We start from the raw sequence: 19070 nt of genomic DNA on the forward strand, positions 1-19070 counted from the left end.
TTTCTATTTTCTAGTTTTCATCAAATTAGAAAATTTTTCATTCTCTTCATAAATTAATACCGTTAAATTATTCCCAATTTAAATTTTAATAAAAGCTGATACATTTTGTATGAGTTTGGCTTGAACTTTAAAAAAACCCCCACATTTATATAAGTGACACCTGATTTGTTTGTTTTATTTATTTATTAGTGAAATGTTTGTTGTAAATTATCCAGCACAGGGAGGGGTACATCTTGTATTGCATAGATGCCATGTGCATACTAGGAGAGAGAGAGAGAGAGAGATAATACAGATCCAAGACAACACAATATGTTATCCATCTTTTGAGCAGTTTTCTTGGCAAAATAATGCTATATTGCATTACTTTGGACATCCACAATGAACAAATGAAGTCTAAGAGTGTATTATGGCATATTCTGGTCAATGATTTTGCCGCTGTTCAAAAGCAACAAGTGTGTGAGGGCACCCCAGATTAGGGGACATTAGGTTACAATTTTTGTTGTGAAAGTCACTTGTTTATGGTACAAAAAAAAAAACAGTCAACAAATCTAAACACATCATGAGTTTGTTTAGATAGATCATCAAACACAGAAAGAAATATTTGAGCTGGCTGAGGGTACTGTCGACTTTTTGACATGAAACACTGGGAGAGGACAATTTTCTCAATGATTCTAATTCACTTCTGATTCAAAATCTACTTAAAAAGTGCACCTTGTTGCCAAACTTCTCAACTTTCTGATTTTTAGCAAGAATATCAATGTTTACCTATCTTGATTTAGAAGCAGTGTCAAAGGCCATTTGTCTGACATTGTTGCAATTACAATCTCCCTTTCTTCCTTCATTATGACATGGTGTTCATGACTGTTTGAGAGCTCAAGTCTATCGTGAACAACTGTCCTCCACCCTAATATGTAGTAACAGTCTCCAGGATATTTGTTCTTGAGAGAGTGTATCTGTAACACTTGAACCCCCCCCCCCCCCCCCATGCACTGATAGGTGTCAAAGACAACTGTATGAGTTCTGTGAGTTTCTCTGATAAGTGTTATTAGTGGTACATACCTTAGACTCCCTCTCAGTCAACCAGCTTTGCTGGATTGTTATTGGATGGAGTGGCTGTTGTTACGTGTGTTCAGAAAATATCCCTGTATCACCTTTATGATGTACTTTCAATGGTAACATAATTCTAACTTCACACAGTGTCACAGAGCCTCAGATCCTGACAAAGCCAGGAACTGATAAGATTTTCTTCACCAGCTCTGTCACACCATGTATAGTTATAGTCATGTATATTATCATTGATAAGTACATCATAAGAGTGGGGTGACAGGGACATTTTCTGAACTCTGGTAGCTATAACTACCGTACATCCCTAGTTTAATGAGAAATAATGACATTTCAGAAAAGTCAGTGATATGTGAGCTAGTCTACATATCCTGGCAGAATAAGCTAGAAAGAGACCCCCTAAGGTGTGAACCGAGCAGCTGTATGTGTGTCCATCAACATTGGCATAACTAGGGAGCCTCATTGCTCCATTCAGATAACACCCAAAAATAATCAAATTACCATACTATTTGGTTTTAAGAAACTTTCAGTGTTTTTGTTGTACAAGAGATCAAAATTTTCAAGATAAAGTAACCATTTTTGATCATAATGTCTCAGGTGAGGTCATAACTTTTAAACCTGTCAAATATTGTCATAGTATAAAAAAGGCTCAAACTTCACATGCAGGCTGATTTGTTCTTCAAAGATATTTGCAATATTGTTTACATGTCATTCATCTTTCATGAGATACAACACATCAAAGACTGTTCCTTCATACTTTAACCTGTAACTGTATCCTTCATGGAAGTTTATGAAGTCTGGATGATTTAAAACTGCTATGACTTTTAGATATTCAATAAAAGATATCAAATAAATGTGCAAAGGCTTGATTTCTTCATTTGTATAAAGGATGAAAGTTAGTCTAAGTTGTAATATAACAGTGTACACCTTGGATTTGCGCATAGGGGGGTTGCCAAAGGTGATGAGCAGTATCTCTGCGAGTGCAGCGCCCTCAGTGGCAGTCTCTTGAAAAGTAAGGTGGTAACCCGAGGGTCTGGCAGCTAGACTGGGCTGAATGGTCTGTATTGACTGTCTATTAGTAGACTAAATTGGTGATGTGAGGGTGGTGACGGCTTGGATATTTGAGTGCAGTTCTACAGTAGAAATTGCTTCGAGAAAAAAAGAAGTATGCCTTATTAAAGTTATGATGAACAGAAGTATGTGAAATGTTGGATGATGCACACATCATTTTTGAGGAGTGCATGAGCAAATACACAGTGAAATTCCAAAAGGACGGAAAGTAAACACAATTTTTGTGAAATACGGTAAATGAACTGAACCAATGCATCTCAAATCAAATTCTCAGAGAATACACTTCTGGGTGAATCTTTCAAACCAGGGTTTGTGACAAACACTTATGACAGTCAAATCTGACATGCGCCCTCAACGTACATACCATAATAATTCAAGAATACATTGTTCAATCTCTTCAATCATTTAAACTGTGAACGTTACATTTTATTAAATATGAATCTTCAAAATATTTTGTATGAATAAAAGAATTTGGAACTAAACAGATGATTTGAGGTCTTTAATCATTAATGTTGCCAGTCCTATTAACCATTGGTAAAAAAAAAAAAAATAAAAAAAAATGAGGGGTTAATAAAAGGAGTATACACAACAACAAATTCTTCAGTCTGGGCAATTGTACCACGACTGTTCAGTTTGTAGTCTTTGTCTGACCAACATTAAGATTTTTCTCCCTTCTTCATTGCATGAACATTTCATTCAATTATTTCGCCTTGAGTGATTCATCATCTAAACACCCTTAGGAAGATTACTAACAGCTATCAAACCAAATTGAATTCTCTAATAACAACAACCTTGAATTAATTGCATTTAAACAGTCTGTTGTGCAATCATGTCATTGGTGCTATTTTGCGATAAGGGTGGCCGTATTTTTTTTTTCTGTTTCTCATTACCCGACTGACCAAAAAAAAATGACACTTCTTCAAAAACAGAGCCTTTCTTTCATAATGGAAATTACTCAATGTAAGGGAGCTGAGAACATGAAAAAGGGTCTGTTACCAGGATTCCAATAAAAAGAAGATAGAGAGGAGGAAAAAGAGAGGCAGAGAAACGTGAAGAAGATGATTATTTAAGGTTTTTAATTTTTTATAAAAATCAATCGACCAACCAACCCATAGTTGCCATAAAAAAGTAATGAGAAACATGAAAAAAAAACCAGGGACATCCTAACACTATGGACTAATTAATGAAACAAGGACTACTGATATTCATATTTGTTTTATTTTTTATTCTGAATAGACGTAATATCATATATACAAAGAACACAGGGTGTGTCACAGTCACTTAAAAGATTGCAGTTTACAGTTTTAAAAATAAAAACAACACCATATGTTTGGATCTGTTCTCATGTACATTCCAGGGTTACTCAACCAAAGTCTTACCATGTACGACCTCATTGCTTCTCAAGGAAGACACTTGGACAAAATTATAAAAAAAATAACTAAAAAAAAATTTTTAAAAACGTGACACACTTGAAAATTGGTCTGTTGGTGAGGTGTGCTTTCAATGAATGAAAAGTATTTGAAGTGCTTTCTCGTCATTACTTAATAGTAACCGGGGTGTCTAGATAGGAATGCATTCTTGAATATTTCTGGGCTGAAAAGACAACATATCACAGGATAATTTACATTAACATTCCTTTTTGAACATATTGTCCTTTCTGTACAAAACTATACAAGTCTGTATCACTGATATACTAGCCTGTCTACATCGATGATCTGTGTCAATGATAGCTTTCACCTACATCACTGATCTGTGACTCTGATAGCTGCCATCTACACTCGGCTTGTTACAGAATCCTATATCAAGCAGGTAATGCAATTTGAATATATTCCTGTAAGCTGATTGGTCACAGTGGGAGTGATTACATACATCAAATGCTTTGATTATTCACATGAAGTCATTATGTAAATGAACATGCATAACTAAGATGAATACAGTACCCAAATGCATAAACTGTAATAATTAACATGTGATTATGGTATTCTGATAATGACTTTTGGGGGTGTGGCTAACTTAATCAGTTTGAATAAACACTATAACAAGCTTCATGTAGGTGAGCATTATCCTAGACACAGGTCAGCGACATAGACAAGCTTTTGACATACACAGTGACAGTCCTACAACATTACTAAATACAAGTGCAGTATACAAAATACTGTTTACATCTTCTACACTTTACAATAATATCTACTATATACAAAGACTATCCATATCTTAGGAACATAAAGCAAAGACTTGTGTGTGTTGGGATATTGTGCTATGATTGAAATACTGTCTGAAGGCTAATGACAAACATATACAGATCACCGAGAAAGGCTCCAGAAGCTGAAAATCACCAACAGTCTACTGAAGGTTCTAGAAACAATATATATATATACATAATGGACGTTTTGTCTCTTGGGTATTGTGTTATCATTGGAATTCTGTCTTTATAAAGGTTACTGAATGACTTAGCATAAGCCATTCAATGGTAAAGGTTACATGGAGCTGAAAACTACACTAGACTACTGACGAAACAATATTTACACATCTGCTATCTATTGAACCTTTACTAAAATTCAAAATTTTAGAGTTGTCTCAATTTGAAAATCAATTTTCATTTGCCTACGAGGTAACATTAACTTATTGGAAATACCTTGTGAACTTCACTGAGTAGAGGTATAATGACCTTGCGTTGATTTGACATTAACGGTAAGACTGTAATTGCACCAATGTTTGTATAAATCAATACATGTGTATATTATTACAGGAAAGGAATTCATCCTTAAAGCATTTCCATGTTCTGTGTGTAATTTTCATATAAAATGTTGCAAGTAAATCATATAAGCAATACATCACCAATTATGCAAATTATGTTAATGATATACATACTACATGTCAGTTATCCAATGGTCATCTCTGTGATAAATAATTGCACTTCGTTGGTGCAATGTTTGCTTGTACAAATAACAAACACTACACTTATCAATACTTAAGTTTCCAGTTATCTTTTGATATACAAGTTAATATTGGCAATGAAATTAGCAATCAGCAATCAGTTTAGTGTCCAGTACAAACTCCTGTTCATAACTGTGGTTTGTGATATAATTGCTTGCAGATGAAATCCAAAATTACAAATTATACAAAACATGTATCAACATGCATGCGACATGCCTTTATGATTATGTAATTCTAGATCTTGGGACCAAAATCATCAATGCTAAGTGGAAGTACTCTTCCTCCATTTCTGTCTCCAACACTCAAATATGCTGTCTCTTTCTTTCACACGGACACTCATACACACAGGCACACACGGACACACACACACACACAAGCACCCTTCTAGAGAGTCAGGAACCCTCAATGTCCACACATTTTGTTGAAAAACAACCGTGGTATTACACAATGAAACTCAAAGAACAAAATGTTCGCAATTTTATGTTCCTTTGGTGCTATCTTGCCTTCTGAATATCGTTGCCCAAGAAGATGGTTTTTTGTTGGGTTTCTGTACCACTTCACCTGAAAGAATAAAAGGCAGAGTAAATAAAAGACAATCTGTCAAGTCCTGCTATATCATGTATACACTAGGTTATTGGCTAGCTATTCAACAAAAGTCTCAAATTACAAAATGTATTTGTACTATACATGTATCTATAAATATCTATATATATCTTTACAGGAAACCCTGCGTACACATGACACCAAAATATAACTAAGAATAACAAAGCTGAAATTTAGCATCTGCATATAAAAGGGAATTTTTTTAGGAATCACCATTTCTTATGTTCAGAAAAACATGTGTTATATACATCCTTGTATCTATATGCCTGTTCTGGGCACATTTCTGAGTAGTGGAATTGTCACTGTATTCAACATTGGCTTCATTTCGTCTTATTTTAGAGTGAAGTAAAAATAAAATAGTTTTGAGAGTGACTCTACTATCACATACCTGTTGTGGAGACTGTTGCCAATGACAACCTATTTAGTTGTGATTTTTTCTCTACTTGTACTGGCATGTCCACAGCTGTGAAGAGATAAGAGGCAAACAATTGTGTTTTATTTAACATCACTACATCAGTGAATTTGTTAGATACAGATATATAATATCAGATAATATGAAGCACTTGATAAGGTTCATTCTGATTGGTTAGAAAACAAAGGAAACAAAGCATATCTGTTGGCTGTATTGTTAATGAGTGATAAAGTACTTGTATGTTTTCCAATCAGTGACAACCTTGTAAATAGCTTCACATTGATACAATACACTGTAAACCTAGATATTTTCACTGGTATATAAATTTTGTGATTTTTACCGTCTTCAAACTAGTTCTCAAAGACTAATTTTTACTAATTATCAGACTGGTACATTGTGTTCATGTACAAGAAGGCATTTTAGTCACTACTTATTTGTGTGTTTTTTGTTTTCCTGCGAAAATTTCCAGGTTTACAGTATGTACGTACAGTATAAGTATAGTATGTTAATGTCAGTGTCTGTCAGTGTGTCTGTCAGTGTGTCTTCCAACTTCCAAGTCAATTTGACGTGCCACTGATACAATTTCTAATGACACTCCAACATTTGGTGTTCCCCTATCTCTTACTATGTGGTGACTCACAAGAAATGTCAGTTTTTATCATTTTGACTCACATCAAAACAACTGTCTTTCATTCGAGGGCACACACACACTGGTGAATGTGAATTCACAGAACATATATACCAGTACATGTAGTTATGCTCACTATACCTCAGTCTAGGCACTGAGGCACTGATGACGATTATCTGACCCAAATATGTCATATATTTCACAGTGTGCACAAATGATGAACTGGCTTTTAGAGTACCTGGACATAAACAGTTACACTGTCAAAAGTTTTTAAAGTAGCTAGGTAGAAGTAACCATGAAATGTTTGATAATATAATAAGGCATTACTTACGGGCATCAACGGTGTCTTGTCCGCCATCTAATTGTTCCCTACTACCGGTACCAGCACCGAAACGATTGGGATCTACCTGGTTAATTTCTTCCACACATGCTTCAATCATTGCATTCATCATAATGGCCTGAAAAAATGAAAGAAACAATCAGAATATGACATACTGTACTCAAAAAAAAATTTGAGTCAAACTGTGCTTTACAATTATAAGTCCTTGTGTGAATCAATAACAACACAATGGCCCTTTTAAATTTCCTTAACTCCCTGGGAAGCACACATCCTGCAGCCAGGTTAAATATGTCCTCTTGTCATACAAGGACCTCATTTTAATACACAGTTGGCGTGACTGAAGCACACTCAACATGTGGTTCAAGTGTTGCCCAAGGACTTGAAGCAATTCAGAATCAACAGCACCAGCAAGACTTGAAAAGTGGCAAACAGCAGTTGCCAAGCCAACCACTCTACCCATCAGACTATCGTGACTCCTTATAATCAGTAAACATATTCATACATCTATATAACCCTTACCTGCTTTGAGAAGACCTGGAGAATTTTGCTGACAGTATTACCATTTTCTTCAATATCAAACTGTAACCACAGACAGGGAAGACCAGCTGAATGTGCTTTGGCTGGTTCTGTATATTCCCACGATAAATCATCATAACTTAGTGCAAGTAAAAGTTCCTACAGACACAATACAACAATGATATTTTAAGTGACTAATAAATAAAGAGATATCCCTGATAGTCTTCGACTACGACATTGGTAATCCAGTCTTTGGTTTACTAAGATAGACACGAACTAAATATATTGGTCATCAATGTGGTAGATTACACAAGTGGGTGATAGCGGTTCCTCTGTTGTGTGATTCTAATCACCCTGTGATCAACAGAGTGTAAACGTGGAAGTCCCAAAACACTACACTGCAAGTTTATGGAACTTGAACTCCCTACTGAGACTATAATTAAACGAACATCCATTCAATAGCTTATCACTGTTGTATCAACATGTTGCGACAATAGTTTTAGTTTGTGTCTATCTTAGTAAACCGAAGGCTCAATTACTATGTTAATACACAGAACAGTTCTCTTATATTGTAATAGACTTTAAATGCCCATATCAGATTAGGATTAATATATCAGTTTAAAAAGCAGCCATCTCACAGAGCTATATAAAAAATAGTTGATCTCGAACAAAAAGAGTGGCCCTATGTGATCCTTACGGCTCCACTGATAAGATAACACTAATGTGAGAACCTGGGATTGAATCTCTGGCCTTTAAGCCTTTGATGAGGAAGATGGAGTATGGACTCAGCTGTTAGCAATAATTGCTATGTGGAGAATGTTAACACTCTAATATCTGTTGAAAGAGATATTAAAAAGTCAAGCTACTCTCGATGTAAAATAAAACTTTTGAATTCATAAAACTTTCTTTCTAGTTACATACTATATTGTTGTGTACTTACTGATTTTGACACACAAACAAGAAAGACACCATCTCTGTTTATGCCAACTGAAGCTGGTCTATCGTGGTTTTCCTTTACTTTCTTACCAGCGTGTGGTCTCTCAATTTGACCAGTGAAAAATACACACCTGTATATTTTGGAGGAAAAAACAAAAATATGTAAATATTGTATGTAAACATGTTATATAAGTGTATCTCCATAACTAAACAGTTATATAAGAGTGTGAATGCATATGCACACGAGCATACATGCATGCACAAGCACAAGCACACACACACACACATGCAGTTACTGCGAATCAAATGATAATGTGGAAATCAATATCATACAAGGAGGCTTGCCAGTAAATTTTTTCACACAGAAATAGACATAAAGTATTTTCTTTTAATATCAATAAATTTTTTCAAGATAGACACACACAGAGAAATTATATAGTTGTTCTGTAAATACTCGCAACATGGACACACTATGTACTGTGTTATCAACAACTATAAAGTGATGTCGTGCATATCTGTGAAAATTGTTTCCATAACTTTCCAACGTAATAGAAACCTTACTTTTCACCCACTAAACCAAACATTTCTATCATATTTCAAAAAACCGATAAAAATCTGGATACCATGGTGACCAATACTATTTTGGAATAATTGATTGCCCCTGTGACATATATACCCCCTCCCTACAAGTGTTCTAAAATATTTATCTACTTGACATAATTCATTCCTATCTTTGTAGTATTGAATGTTACACAGCAGTGACCTTTCTTATCCAGCGGTGCTATGACTCAAGCACGTTTCTGATGACCTTTTTACAAACAAACAAAATATGTCTTGGCAGAGTGCCAAGTCTACTTACCCATAGAAGGGCAACGACCAACATGACTTTAAGAACGTCTTTTTACACTGTTGTTCATTATTGGCAGACAAATTCTTGTACTCGTCAACAATTCGATACTCTGCTGTTGTTTTTGAAGACAATGGCAATGACCATGAAGTCTTGCACATGGGTGCTGGGTAGAAATTTGGAAGTTTGTCTCTGTTGGGGAAAAAAAATAATGACAGTGGCTATATTTTACAAAATGTAACTTAACCTTTTCATAAACATTTGATGGGGCAAGAAACGTCATTATAGTGCAATAACTATAATAACGACTTCATATTATGTAACTTTTCAATTCAATTTCAACAGAATCATGTGAGACAATTATTCCCCTACAGCTATCAAAAAATGGCCCTACTATTGTAAATTCAGAATTTGATGACACACCTCAGTAATTTTGAAATCAAAACAAACGTCACCACAGCAATAAGGTCATTCATTATGTTAGTAAATCACAGACAGTCACGACCAAAACAAATTTAAACAGTGATAAGGTCACTGATTATGGCAGTGAATCACAGACACTTTCAACCTATGAGTATGATATATCTTCTATGAATGCAATAATTCATTGACAACATTGACATATATAGAATGTAGTATTACTCTAGCCCTTTCAAATTGGCTATATATGTCAAGATTACAAAATATTTATTACTGTTCTGAAACTGTCACAGATCAGACTCACAAAGCGTAGTCAATACAATTATATTATTGATTTGTCATCAATGCGTTGATGACGAATTCTAGTTCAGATCACGGTCTTTGAACTTTCTCACAATAATGTCTGCGCACAAACCTCTACCAAACACAAAAGCATTGATTTATTCTGATTTTTTTGGTATCAATAAATACTTAACTTGATACATAGATTCTATCACTATTAGCTACTGTCAACATACATATTTTGGCTGGACTCATTTTCACTGCTAAAGTCTGATATGAGTAACTGCACAAAATAAAGGCAGACTTAAATTGAGTGTGAATCCATGCATTATAACTTACAAAAGAAATGTGGCTATAAGTATACACGAGTAAACTCTTTTTATCAGCAAAAGATAAAACAGAACCAAAATGTGAACACTTAGAAGTCTGCTAAAATATTTGTGCACAAAATACATTCACTTGTACTTTGCCCTATTGACTTACTTGAAGTAGGTACTTGTATGTAGTTTTGGTTCATATGGCCCCAATTCAATCCTTGCAAGCAGCCCTGCATATCTGTCATATTCCTCACTACTACATGGGTAGTAACCTTCCAAAATATTATGTTTTGCCTCTTCATATAACATTTCTAACGCCTTCTCACTTCGTATCTGGTTTGTAAACATTCACAAAGAAAAAAGGTATCAAAACATGCATCAGGAATACTTTCATAACTTATTCGGGGCAAACCATTGGTTGCAGAGTAGGCAACTAGGCTATCTGATTTGACATACTGGCTTGGCAGTACATTTCTGGGAAATGACATTTTCAAGCCAGATGGCCATGTCTCTGGGCTAGACGAACCATCGACACTGGAGATTCCAGGGTATATAGACAAACATATACCACCACACTACAAGAATGAATGTTCATGGCCTTGGGATCCATAGTAACTCCTCCGCGAGTAGAAATTTTCATTTCATGATGATGTAACACATAGTTGTGCTTTAAAATTGGTACTATTGACTCCATTTTGAATTAATACACATAATGGATTTTGAGGAATTCTTTACTGTACAATTCATTGAATATCTTGGTTGAGTAGTTTTTCTGGAAATACCAGGACATACAAGATAATAATTATTATTATTATAAAGAGTGTTCTTCACATGCAAGGTCATGGACCAATGATTTTACAGAAAATGTTCATGTTTCTTAGAAATACTTACCCTTTTTTCTTTACATTTAGGAAAGAAAGCATTTCTCTGGTAGCATAAAATAGGTTCATCTGAAAGAAGATAATGAAAGACTGAGTTCACTATTGATCCTTTGAATAAAGTTATCACACCCAAAACATTATTGATCAGGACATTTCACCATAAACAACTGGAGTGGGTTTTTTTATTCTATGTACATTTTCTTGTTGAACTAGTAAACAACTTCTCTTCACCAAAATGCATTCACCATGTCAACTCAAATATTGACAATGAGAGATGTTGTATATGTAATAAGTGGGCTTGTCTGTCTTTGAATGGTTATGATGCATACCTAAAATTTGACATCATTGCCAGCCTTTCAATGGACTGGGCTTTGATACGTACCTCTGTTTTTCTGATCTTCTGTGGCTGATGTAAATCGGTCTAGAAGGTCAGGCCATTGTCTGTACAGCTTGTACGGCACATGGTGAGGTTTTAACTGTAATTCTGATTGAAAACACAACATAAAAGTAAAAGGTAAGATTTCATGGTCATTGCAAATGTTTAGTTTTGAAAACAAAGTATTTCTAACTTTAACAAAATAAGGATTAATTTGATAGAAGTTCTAATTTGAAAACAATATCAGTAGCAGTGGTAATTGACATCCAAAAAACACAAACATAACACATCTTGCATTTTGAAATCAAATTTGAAGCAATAACTCTACAAATTGCAGTAAACGGTGACTAAAGTAAAACAAGGTATGATAATGTTCAAATGTTACCAATTTTTAAACATCAAATGAAGACTACCAAAGCAGAGAATGTAAAACACTTACTCAACAATGGTGACGTTAACCATAAACAGAATAATTCCGTTGCTATCTCTGGTAAACCTAAATTGGCCTGCATTAAATCTGATAATTCCTGTGCTGTTGCCCTTTTACATCCTTCAACATTAAACTCATGTCCCGTTCCATTGCGCAGAAATATGCATACATCTAAACCTAGGGAGAGACCGATGGAAAGTCGTTAAAATTGTTGAAAAACACTTTTGAATAAACTTCTAACTTTTGGAAATGGGCAGTGCACACATCTAAACCTAGGATGTTAAAATTGTCGAAAACACTTTTGAATAAACTTCTAACTTTGGGAAATAGGCAGTGCACACATCTAAACACACAAATGGTTAATTAAACCCGGACTATATCAAATTCTCACTTCCTTTATAAAAAACTTTTCCAAGAAATACACCTTTCAAACTTTTGAATTTTAATATGGATATTGACACTAACAGGGGTGGAAGGTGGGGGGGGGGGGTGATATTATAGAAAAAAATAAAATAGCTAGCTTATCAAATTAGAGAAAAGCAAACACATACATGTGATATGGGAGTCTGTATGACTATGTGCTGTTGTTCATAGCCCTGCCAGGCTTTGCAACCACAACATAGACTGGAATGATAGCTGATAGCGTACGTGGCATGACACATGTATTGTTAAAAGCCCAATGTAGATATACTGGCATTTTTAAACTTAAAGACATGACGATCACAGTATGTTATGGTTAAATTTCAAACCAAGACACATAAGTCATACCACAGCATACTTTTCCAATTAATGTTAACATCACAGGATAACTAACTGTACCAAGAGCACAGGGTTTTATTTTCAACTTGTACACTTTCTAAACTAACAATTAAGAATAACTTTCCTAAGTAGCATGCAACATGTAATGTGAATTTCCCAAAGCATAAATTTGTAATGGTAAAAGGGATAATACTAAAAATGTTACATTAGTGAGTACAAATACACATAAACTCATTTACAAACATTTGATACAAATGTCATATGTGAATTCATATAAATATATTTTTATACAACGTTATCATGTGTGCATACATACATGAGCATACAATTATGTCATGTGAGTGAGAATTCATTCATATTCAGATCGCATTTATATATCTATCACATATGAATTCAAATACAATTTGATATACACATATACATGAGTTTATATACATACATTTTGATACCGATGAAGCTGTACTCGGTATAGGATATTCACGGCTACCCTGGTATAAAGTCTGTGTTATTGGTGTCATCAGTCCAGATCCTGTTGGTCCAAGTGGTTCTAAATGTGGAGGCATTTTCAATCTCGGTTTTGCTTGTGGTTTGTCCTGCAGTCTATACGAGTGTAACCCTGATTCCACAGACATTTTGACTCCTTTCTGACAACAGAGATGAAATGATACGATGTCAACATACATTGAGTATACATAACATAACAATCCACCAAATCATCTGAAATATGAGGATTCCGACTTGAGTGTCTGACACCCTACTGATTTTGAGGATATGATAGTAACTGGTTTCTAGTCATAACAATACTCAATATAAACATAGACCCTCCACCAACAACTATCGATTTCAATCCTCGACAAACGAACTATTTTCACATAAAATATATTCGATCACATCTTGGCTGCTTCAAAATGTAAAACGTGAGTCTCGTGGTGACCGTGAGATGTAACAGCCTGATGGTCGGTCCACTCACAGCCTGTTTACTTTTTGTGAAAATTTACCCTGAAAATCCCCACTAATACCTCCACTGTTTATCTCACCGACGGTCTATATATGGTGCGGTTTCTATGAATCTCCGACTATTTGTGCATAGTGGACGTGTGATCCCTGGAAGCGAACAAAAGGCTTGCATATAAACGGACAAAAAAACCCCGACAAGTTTGAAAGGCTGAGACGGGAAGTTTTGTGTACTGTACGAATAGAGTTCGAGTGTACACTCACTATCACGAACCGCGTTCACCGCCCACCCAATCATGGTGTAAAATTACACGTTTCTAACCGACGAAATATCCAAATTTTACCTGATGCTTTCCTTGTCTCTTCAACTTCTGTTCGACCCTCTGGCTTATAAAATGAAGTTTTCTCGAATGATCACACAAATATAAAGGCCGTTGCGTTAATTACCAGACCCTCGTATTTGACGTAGATTGTGATCACCTGACACAAATCAAACAACAGGAAATGAGAAATGGTCATGTTCTTGGTACTCATATTCGCATGCAGCTTTGGCAAAAAAAATCATCAAAAGCTTCTAAACAATTCAAATTCAATGTAGTTATTTAAAAAATATATGATTATTTCAGTCAACTGCATATAAAATTATACTATCATTGTACGATTAAAATTTGAATCGGAGTCTATTCGTAACGTTCATCACACTGGAAGAGGAACTCCGAGGACGACTATCCACCTGTGTACGTGTAAAGAGCCAACAGGATAGCGGAGAATGAAAAGTGTCGAGGACCAGTTGGCCGAATACAGGGCTAGGAAGGCAAGAGAGTGTGGGCATACACCACATCAAAGTGAAAATGGTCATGCCTCAGCAAACAAAAACGTATTCGAGGTAATATCAAGCAATACTCATTTGACCAGTGTTGTTGTTGCATGTTGTTCATTCAGCAAGTTTACACTTGAAGTTGACAGACACGTATATCTAACTAAAGTAACTTTGTTATGACTCATTTTTGACAGAAAGATGATCGCGTTAGATTTTGCTACCCGTAAATTGCGAAAGAGAGAAAAAAAAGCGTCGTGTAGCATGAATATTTTCCGAACTTACCTGCCGTTACATACAGTACGTACCACAGAGTAACATATGTCAGAGACTAGTAAAGTTGTTGTCAACAATATAGTGCCAGTGGTGCATTGTTGTCCTAGTACGGGTTTGACGTAGGTGGTGCATCCGGGCCATTACAACATGTATTTGTAAACCACACTGACTCATACACAGTTACAAGTTGAACTGTTCGGGGAACTTTGCCATTGTAAAAGAACGGACATTACCTATTTCACTAACAATAAAGCTACTGTGTATGGAAAATTTATTAGGTTACGGATATCGGACATATTGCACAATCACAGCATTTTTTTTTTTCAGTTTTGTAATTTATTTTATTTATACATTATTATTTTCATTTTCAATATCATTACCATTGTCAGTGTTTCTGTTCCATGTATTAAGAGTGGTAGTGTGTATTAAAAATCAACCCAAGTTCCCAGCCATTTTAGCAGGGTTTCCACTAGTGTTTTTCTTATTGAATAGGTGGTAATATAGGTATTAAACCTACCTGAGTTACAGTCACTTTACTTTAATTCCCAACCAAAATTCACAAATTGTGTAGGGAAAGTATGACAGTTATACCGGTTTCCCCCTTACTTTTTAATACCAGAGATCCAAAACCTTAGCAAAAAAAAAATAACTTTACAATAATTATCTGTATATACTGCATGATAGATCATTTTTGGACAGAGCAACACAATGGTCATTGATTTTCAGGTGACAGATGCCATTGGATCACCCACCCACACAGTTTTCAATGAGATCTATAGTTTGGCAGACACGTTCTTTAGTAATTTAGTCATCTGACATGACGTGACAGCATGATAGAGGGACTATATGTCAATTACTGGTAGTTCTTTTGATAGTACATACTATTTGGTTACAAAATGGAGTATACCTGGTAGTTCCATATATTACAATTTACTCTAGTTTGGCATCAGCAACTAATTTTCATTTCCTCTTTTGTATGGGAATCACAGGAATTCCTAGTTTCCATTCAACCGTATTCATGATAAGGAAGAGTTTCTGTTCATATAGGCATTACATGAAACAATTATCCTTTTGGCCAATTTGCAATGTTAAATCTTTTAGTTTCCATAGTTACCATGATGTGAAATGTTATTACCTGTATAAATTATTGTGACTGTGTGATGAAGAAACTAATTAGCATTCACCCAAGTTGATTGACACTACCACTGACCAATCAGTAACCAGTATCCTCCAACAAATTTAATCTTGGACTGCTTTACATACATAGCCAAGAGCTTTGTATTCATAGAGTACAACAGAGAGGCTTAGATACATGTTAGAATGTGTACATGCACTGGAGCATGATCGTGCAGACGTACAAGTAATGACGCATACAGAGTTTTGTTTAGCTATGCCTTCAGAACCCAAACTTTAAAGACAGTGGAATGTGCACGTGTGCATTGGCATCTGCTGTCCAGAAGGCCAAACACATGACTTTGTTTTCCAAACTTGTCTGTACTTTAGACATTTTTCATTCAAGTACCCAAAGAAAAAACCCAACAATTAGTTTACAGTTACATTTGTGAACTTTAATATTAAAAAAATGATGACATATAATACAAGAAAAATGTAAAAAATTGAATACGTATTTACAGTTACGTGTAGACTGCCCTTTTGATGTAGCATTGTCTGATACACAACACGTGGGTTGCTTTGAATCACATGACTATGATGCTATGCACATATATAAGGCCCATAAATAGTCATATCTAAACCTCTCTATTGTTAGTCTATAGGCAAACTGATATGCGATTGAAGGAAAAGGCAGTTGTGCCTTTTTGATGGACTTGTAATGTCCTCGACAACTGAACAAACAGTACTTGCCACAAACTTATCAATGTATTATGATTTTATTTTCAGGATAATAATGGCACAGTGAAACACGATGTACAAGTGACACCCAACAAATTTACACAATATTTACAGAGGTACAGATTCAATGGTACAGTTACAAATCGGACAATCCTGAAATGTATATTGTGGGTCATTCTTCTTGTACTTTTTGTCATTATCGAATTTGCAGCTATTTTCATCATTGTGACTCTGTTTTATGTGGTGTTTACCAACTTGAGGAGTGGTGGAACCAGACAACCCGGTGAATTAAGTGCATATTCTGTTTTCAATCCGAACTGTGAAAGGATTGACGGAACACTGACTGCTGAACAGTTGCAGAGAGAAATGATGTTGGGTCCTGGAGCCATGATTGGTTAACAACATGATACCTAGTAAAGGATGTACCGATAGTGACAAGTGTTGATATGAGAGAGTTAACTTGAGTCTACACATCATAATACTGTAACACATAACCACCTTGAAAATTTCCCAAGAAAAAATCTAACTGGTAAGAGATGCTGGACTTGGCATGAAATGCCACTATGTGTAGATCACCTTTGAACCCACTCTGCAAAAATTCAGTGTACCACATGATGGGAGGTGTAGCCTCACAAAAGTAGTCAACAACTGTTTGTTTGAATATACTGTTAACTGAAACTTTATCAAGGTGCTGCCTACACAGTATATCCTCTATTGATGATAATTGTCATTCTTTAACCAAGGTCCAAGCATATTTTGCTGTGACTGTGAAGTGCATTGCAATTGCAGCATGTACCAGTACTGCAACAAAATGATTGCAAAATGCATTGCAGTAATCACTGACGTGCACTCTATATCATGATTGAGACCAATGATACAAATTTTCCTTTTTCTTTTTCATTTACAGAGTAATAATTCAAGTTATTTCTCTAACATGCACTCACAGTCAATAGTTACTCCAGAAAATTTGACCTGTTATGATAGACAACCCATTAGATATAGGAAACTAAAGTAAATGTTTGTTGTTATATGTAAAGCAATTTAAATTCCTTTATGTTCTATGTTAATATATTGTTTGGTACAACAAGGAGAATTTACTCAGTTCAGATTTGATATTCTGGTGATATAGTACATATGAAGATATCAGCATGGAAAAGCCATGTGGATAAAAAACTTGTGGTCAACATTGGTAATATTAAATATAACCACATTTTTTGTGAATGTGAGCTTATTAAGGGTATACGGTATATACAGTATTTTGACTCTGAACTTATTTGGTGAAAAGATTTTGCATCAGCATTGAAGTATAATGTTATTCATACATTCTAATTTCAAACAAAAAGACATAGAATGCTATCCTGGTTACAAATTTGCCTGACAATCAAAGTTATTCAATTCTCTCCAAATTTGCCATATGAAATCTTGTTTCATAGGAAATCGACGATCTTTTAATTTAAACATCAACTGAGTAAACACAATCAATATTTGGTAGTGATTTGGATTCAAGAATGGGGTTAATTTTATGATTCAAAAATTTACCCGATGACAAGATTTATTTTCTTGATTTGATCTGAGAATGATTTGAACATTTCTTGAACACAGTTAGTAACAGAAATATGTTTATTTTTTTCCAAGGTGTGAAACCAATACATTCATTTACAGAAGTCCTGAAAGTATTTTGTAGTGGATAAGGCTAAGCACCTCGATAGAGAACTTACAAACCCGCCATCTTGAATATCCTGAATGATGCATCGTGGGAAATATGATAAATATCAATCAATCAGTATTGTAAATGATTGTGTTGCATTGTTTGTAACCACAAATAATCTAGTCATGGTTGTCATGACCATTGTAGGAGATTTATTCTATCGATAGCTCCAGATTAGATAAAACGATAACTACAGACAATCCCATAGTCCTTTGCATCTGAGCATGCTCAGTCTGGATTGGAAGTTCCCTATTGAAGCCAAATCTGTTGTTCTGAAAATTCTCTCTTTTGATTTGTCAACATCTTTGTGTGGAAAATTGTCACATTTACTTGCCAAGATACATAAAAGATATATAATAAATTTTAAAAAGTAAATTAATGTATATATGCTATGGACACTGTAATTTCTAGGGAAGTTGTCAGTATATGGCTGAAAAAACTCTCTCCCTCCCTCTCACTCTCTCCCTCTCTCCCTCCCTCCCTCCCTCCCTCCCTCCCTCTCTCTCTCTCTCTCTCTCTCAACATAACATTATTTTTATACAGATTTCGGTGATTGACTTAGATCATATCATGGTAGCATGGATGATGACCCATAGTGAACTATATCAGTAAATTACATCAGAGAAGTCACATAAAAGTCACTCATG

The 19070-nt window shown here is 35.1% G+C and overlaps 2 protein-coding genes across 6 annotated transcripts; one reads left to right on the top strand and one right to left on the bottom strand.

Annotated features, from left to right (window-relative positions):
• Nucleotides 1-3329: 3329 nt before the first annotated feature.
• Nucleotides 3330-14978, bottom strand: LOC144447655 (putative FERM domain-containing protein FRMD8P1). Of its 4 annotated transcripts, XM_078137735.1 has the most exons (13): nt 14874-14978; nt 14116-14251; nt 13257-13461; nt 12068-12235; nt 11635-11736; nt 11263-11321; nt 10538-10704; nt 9365-9544; nt 8510-8636; nt 7573-7728; nt 7045-7171; nt 6062-6136; nt 3330-5631 (listed from the first exon to the last, which is right to left on the bottom strand). In XM_078137735.1, exons 3-13 carry the CDS (start codon nt 13447-13449, stop codon nt 5549-5551), a joined length of 1437 nt encoding a protein of 478 aa, XP_077993861.1. In that variant the 5' UTR covers nt 13450-13461; nt 14116-14251; nt 14874-14978; the 3' UTR covers nt 3330-5548. The 4 variants fall into 4 exon arrangements, with proteins under 4 accessions (XP_077993861.1, XP_077993868.1, XP_077993883.1 ...); XM_078137742.1 differs by lacking the exons at nt 14116-14251; nt 14874-14978 and adding an exon at nt 14036-14059; XM_078137757.1 differs by lacking the exons at nt 14116-14251; nt 14874-14978 and adding an exon at nt 13855-13963.
• Nucleotides 14397-18893, top strand: LOC144447686 (SAYSvFN domain-containing protein 1-like). 2 transcript variants are annotated; one of them, XR_013482044.1, is made up of 3 exons: nt 14397-14657; nt 16764-17244; nt 18351-18835. XR_013482044.1 is itself a non-coding variant. In XM_078137768.1 (2 exons), the coding sequence occupies exons 1-2, from the start codon at nt 14541-14543 to the stop codon at nt 17112-17114; spliced, it is 468 nt and encodes a 155-aa protein (XP_077993894.1). In that variant the 5' UTR covers nt 14398-14540; the 3' UTR covers nt 17115-18893. The 2 variants fall into 2 exon arrangements, 1 of the variants encoding a protein (XP_077993894.1); XM_078137768.1 differs by having other exon boundaries at nt 14398-14657; nt 16764-18893.
• The last annotated feature ends 177 nt before the right edge of the window (nt 18894-19070 follow it).

This window comes from Glandiceps talaboti, chromosome 2 (genome assembly GCF_964340395.1).
Source record: "Glandiceps talaboti chromosome 2, keGlaTala1.1, whole genome shotgun sequence".
In the NCBI taxonomy this organism is placed as follows: Eukaryota; Metazoa; Hemichordata; class Enteropneusta; family Spengelidae; genus Glandiceps; species Glandiceps talaboti.

What these genes read in the sequence shown, in the direction of transcription:
- LOC144447655 (XM_078137735.1), bottom strand. Translation starts at nt 13,449, where the DNA reads ATGTCTGTGGAATCAGGGTTACACTCGTATAGACTGCAGGACAAACCA. An exon ending in CATACAAGTACCTACTTCAA is followed by an intron (nt 9,545 to 10,537) that starts GTAAGTCAATAG and finishes TTTCCCCAACAG; the next exon opens with AGACAAACTTCCAAATTTCT. An exon ending in TTGTTTGTGTGTCAAAATCA is followed by an intron (nt 7,729 to 8,509) that starts GTAAGTACACAA and finishes TTGTGTCTGTAG; the next exon opens with GAACTTTTACTTGCACTAAG.
- LOC144447686 (XM_078137768.1), top strand. Translation starts at nt 14,541, where the DNA reads ATGAAAAGTGTCGAGGACCAGTTGGCCGAATACAGGGCTAGGAAGGCA. An exon ending in CAAACAAAAACGTATTCGAG is followed by an intron (nt 14,658 to 16,763) that starts GTAATATCAAGC and finishes TTTTATTTTCAG; the next exon opens with GATAATAATGGCACAGTGAA.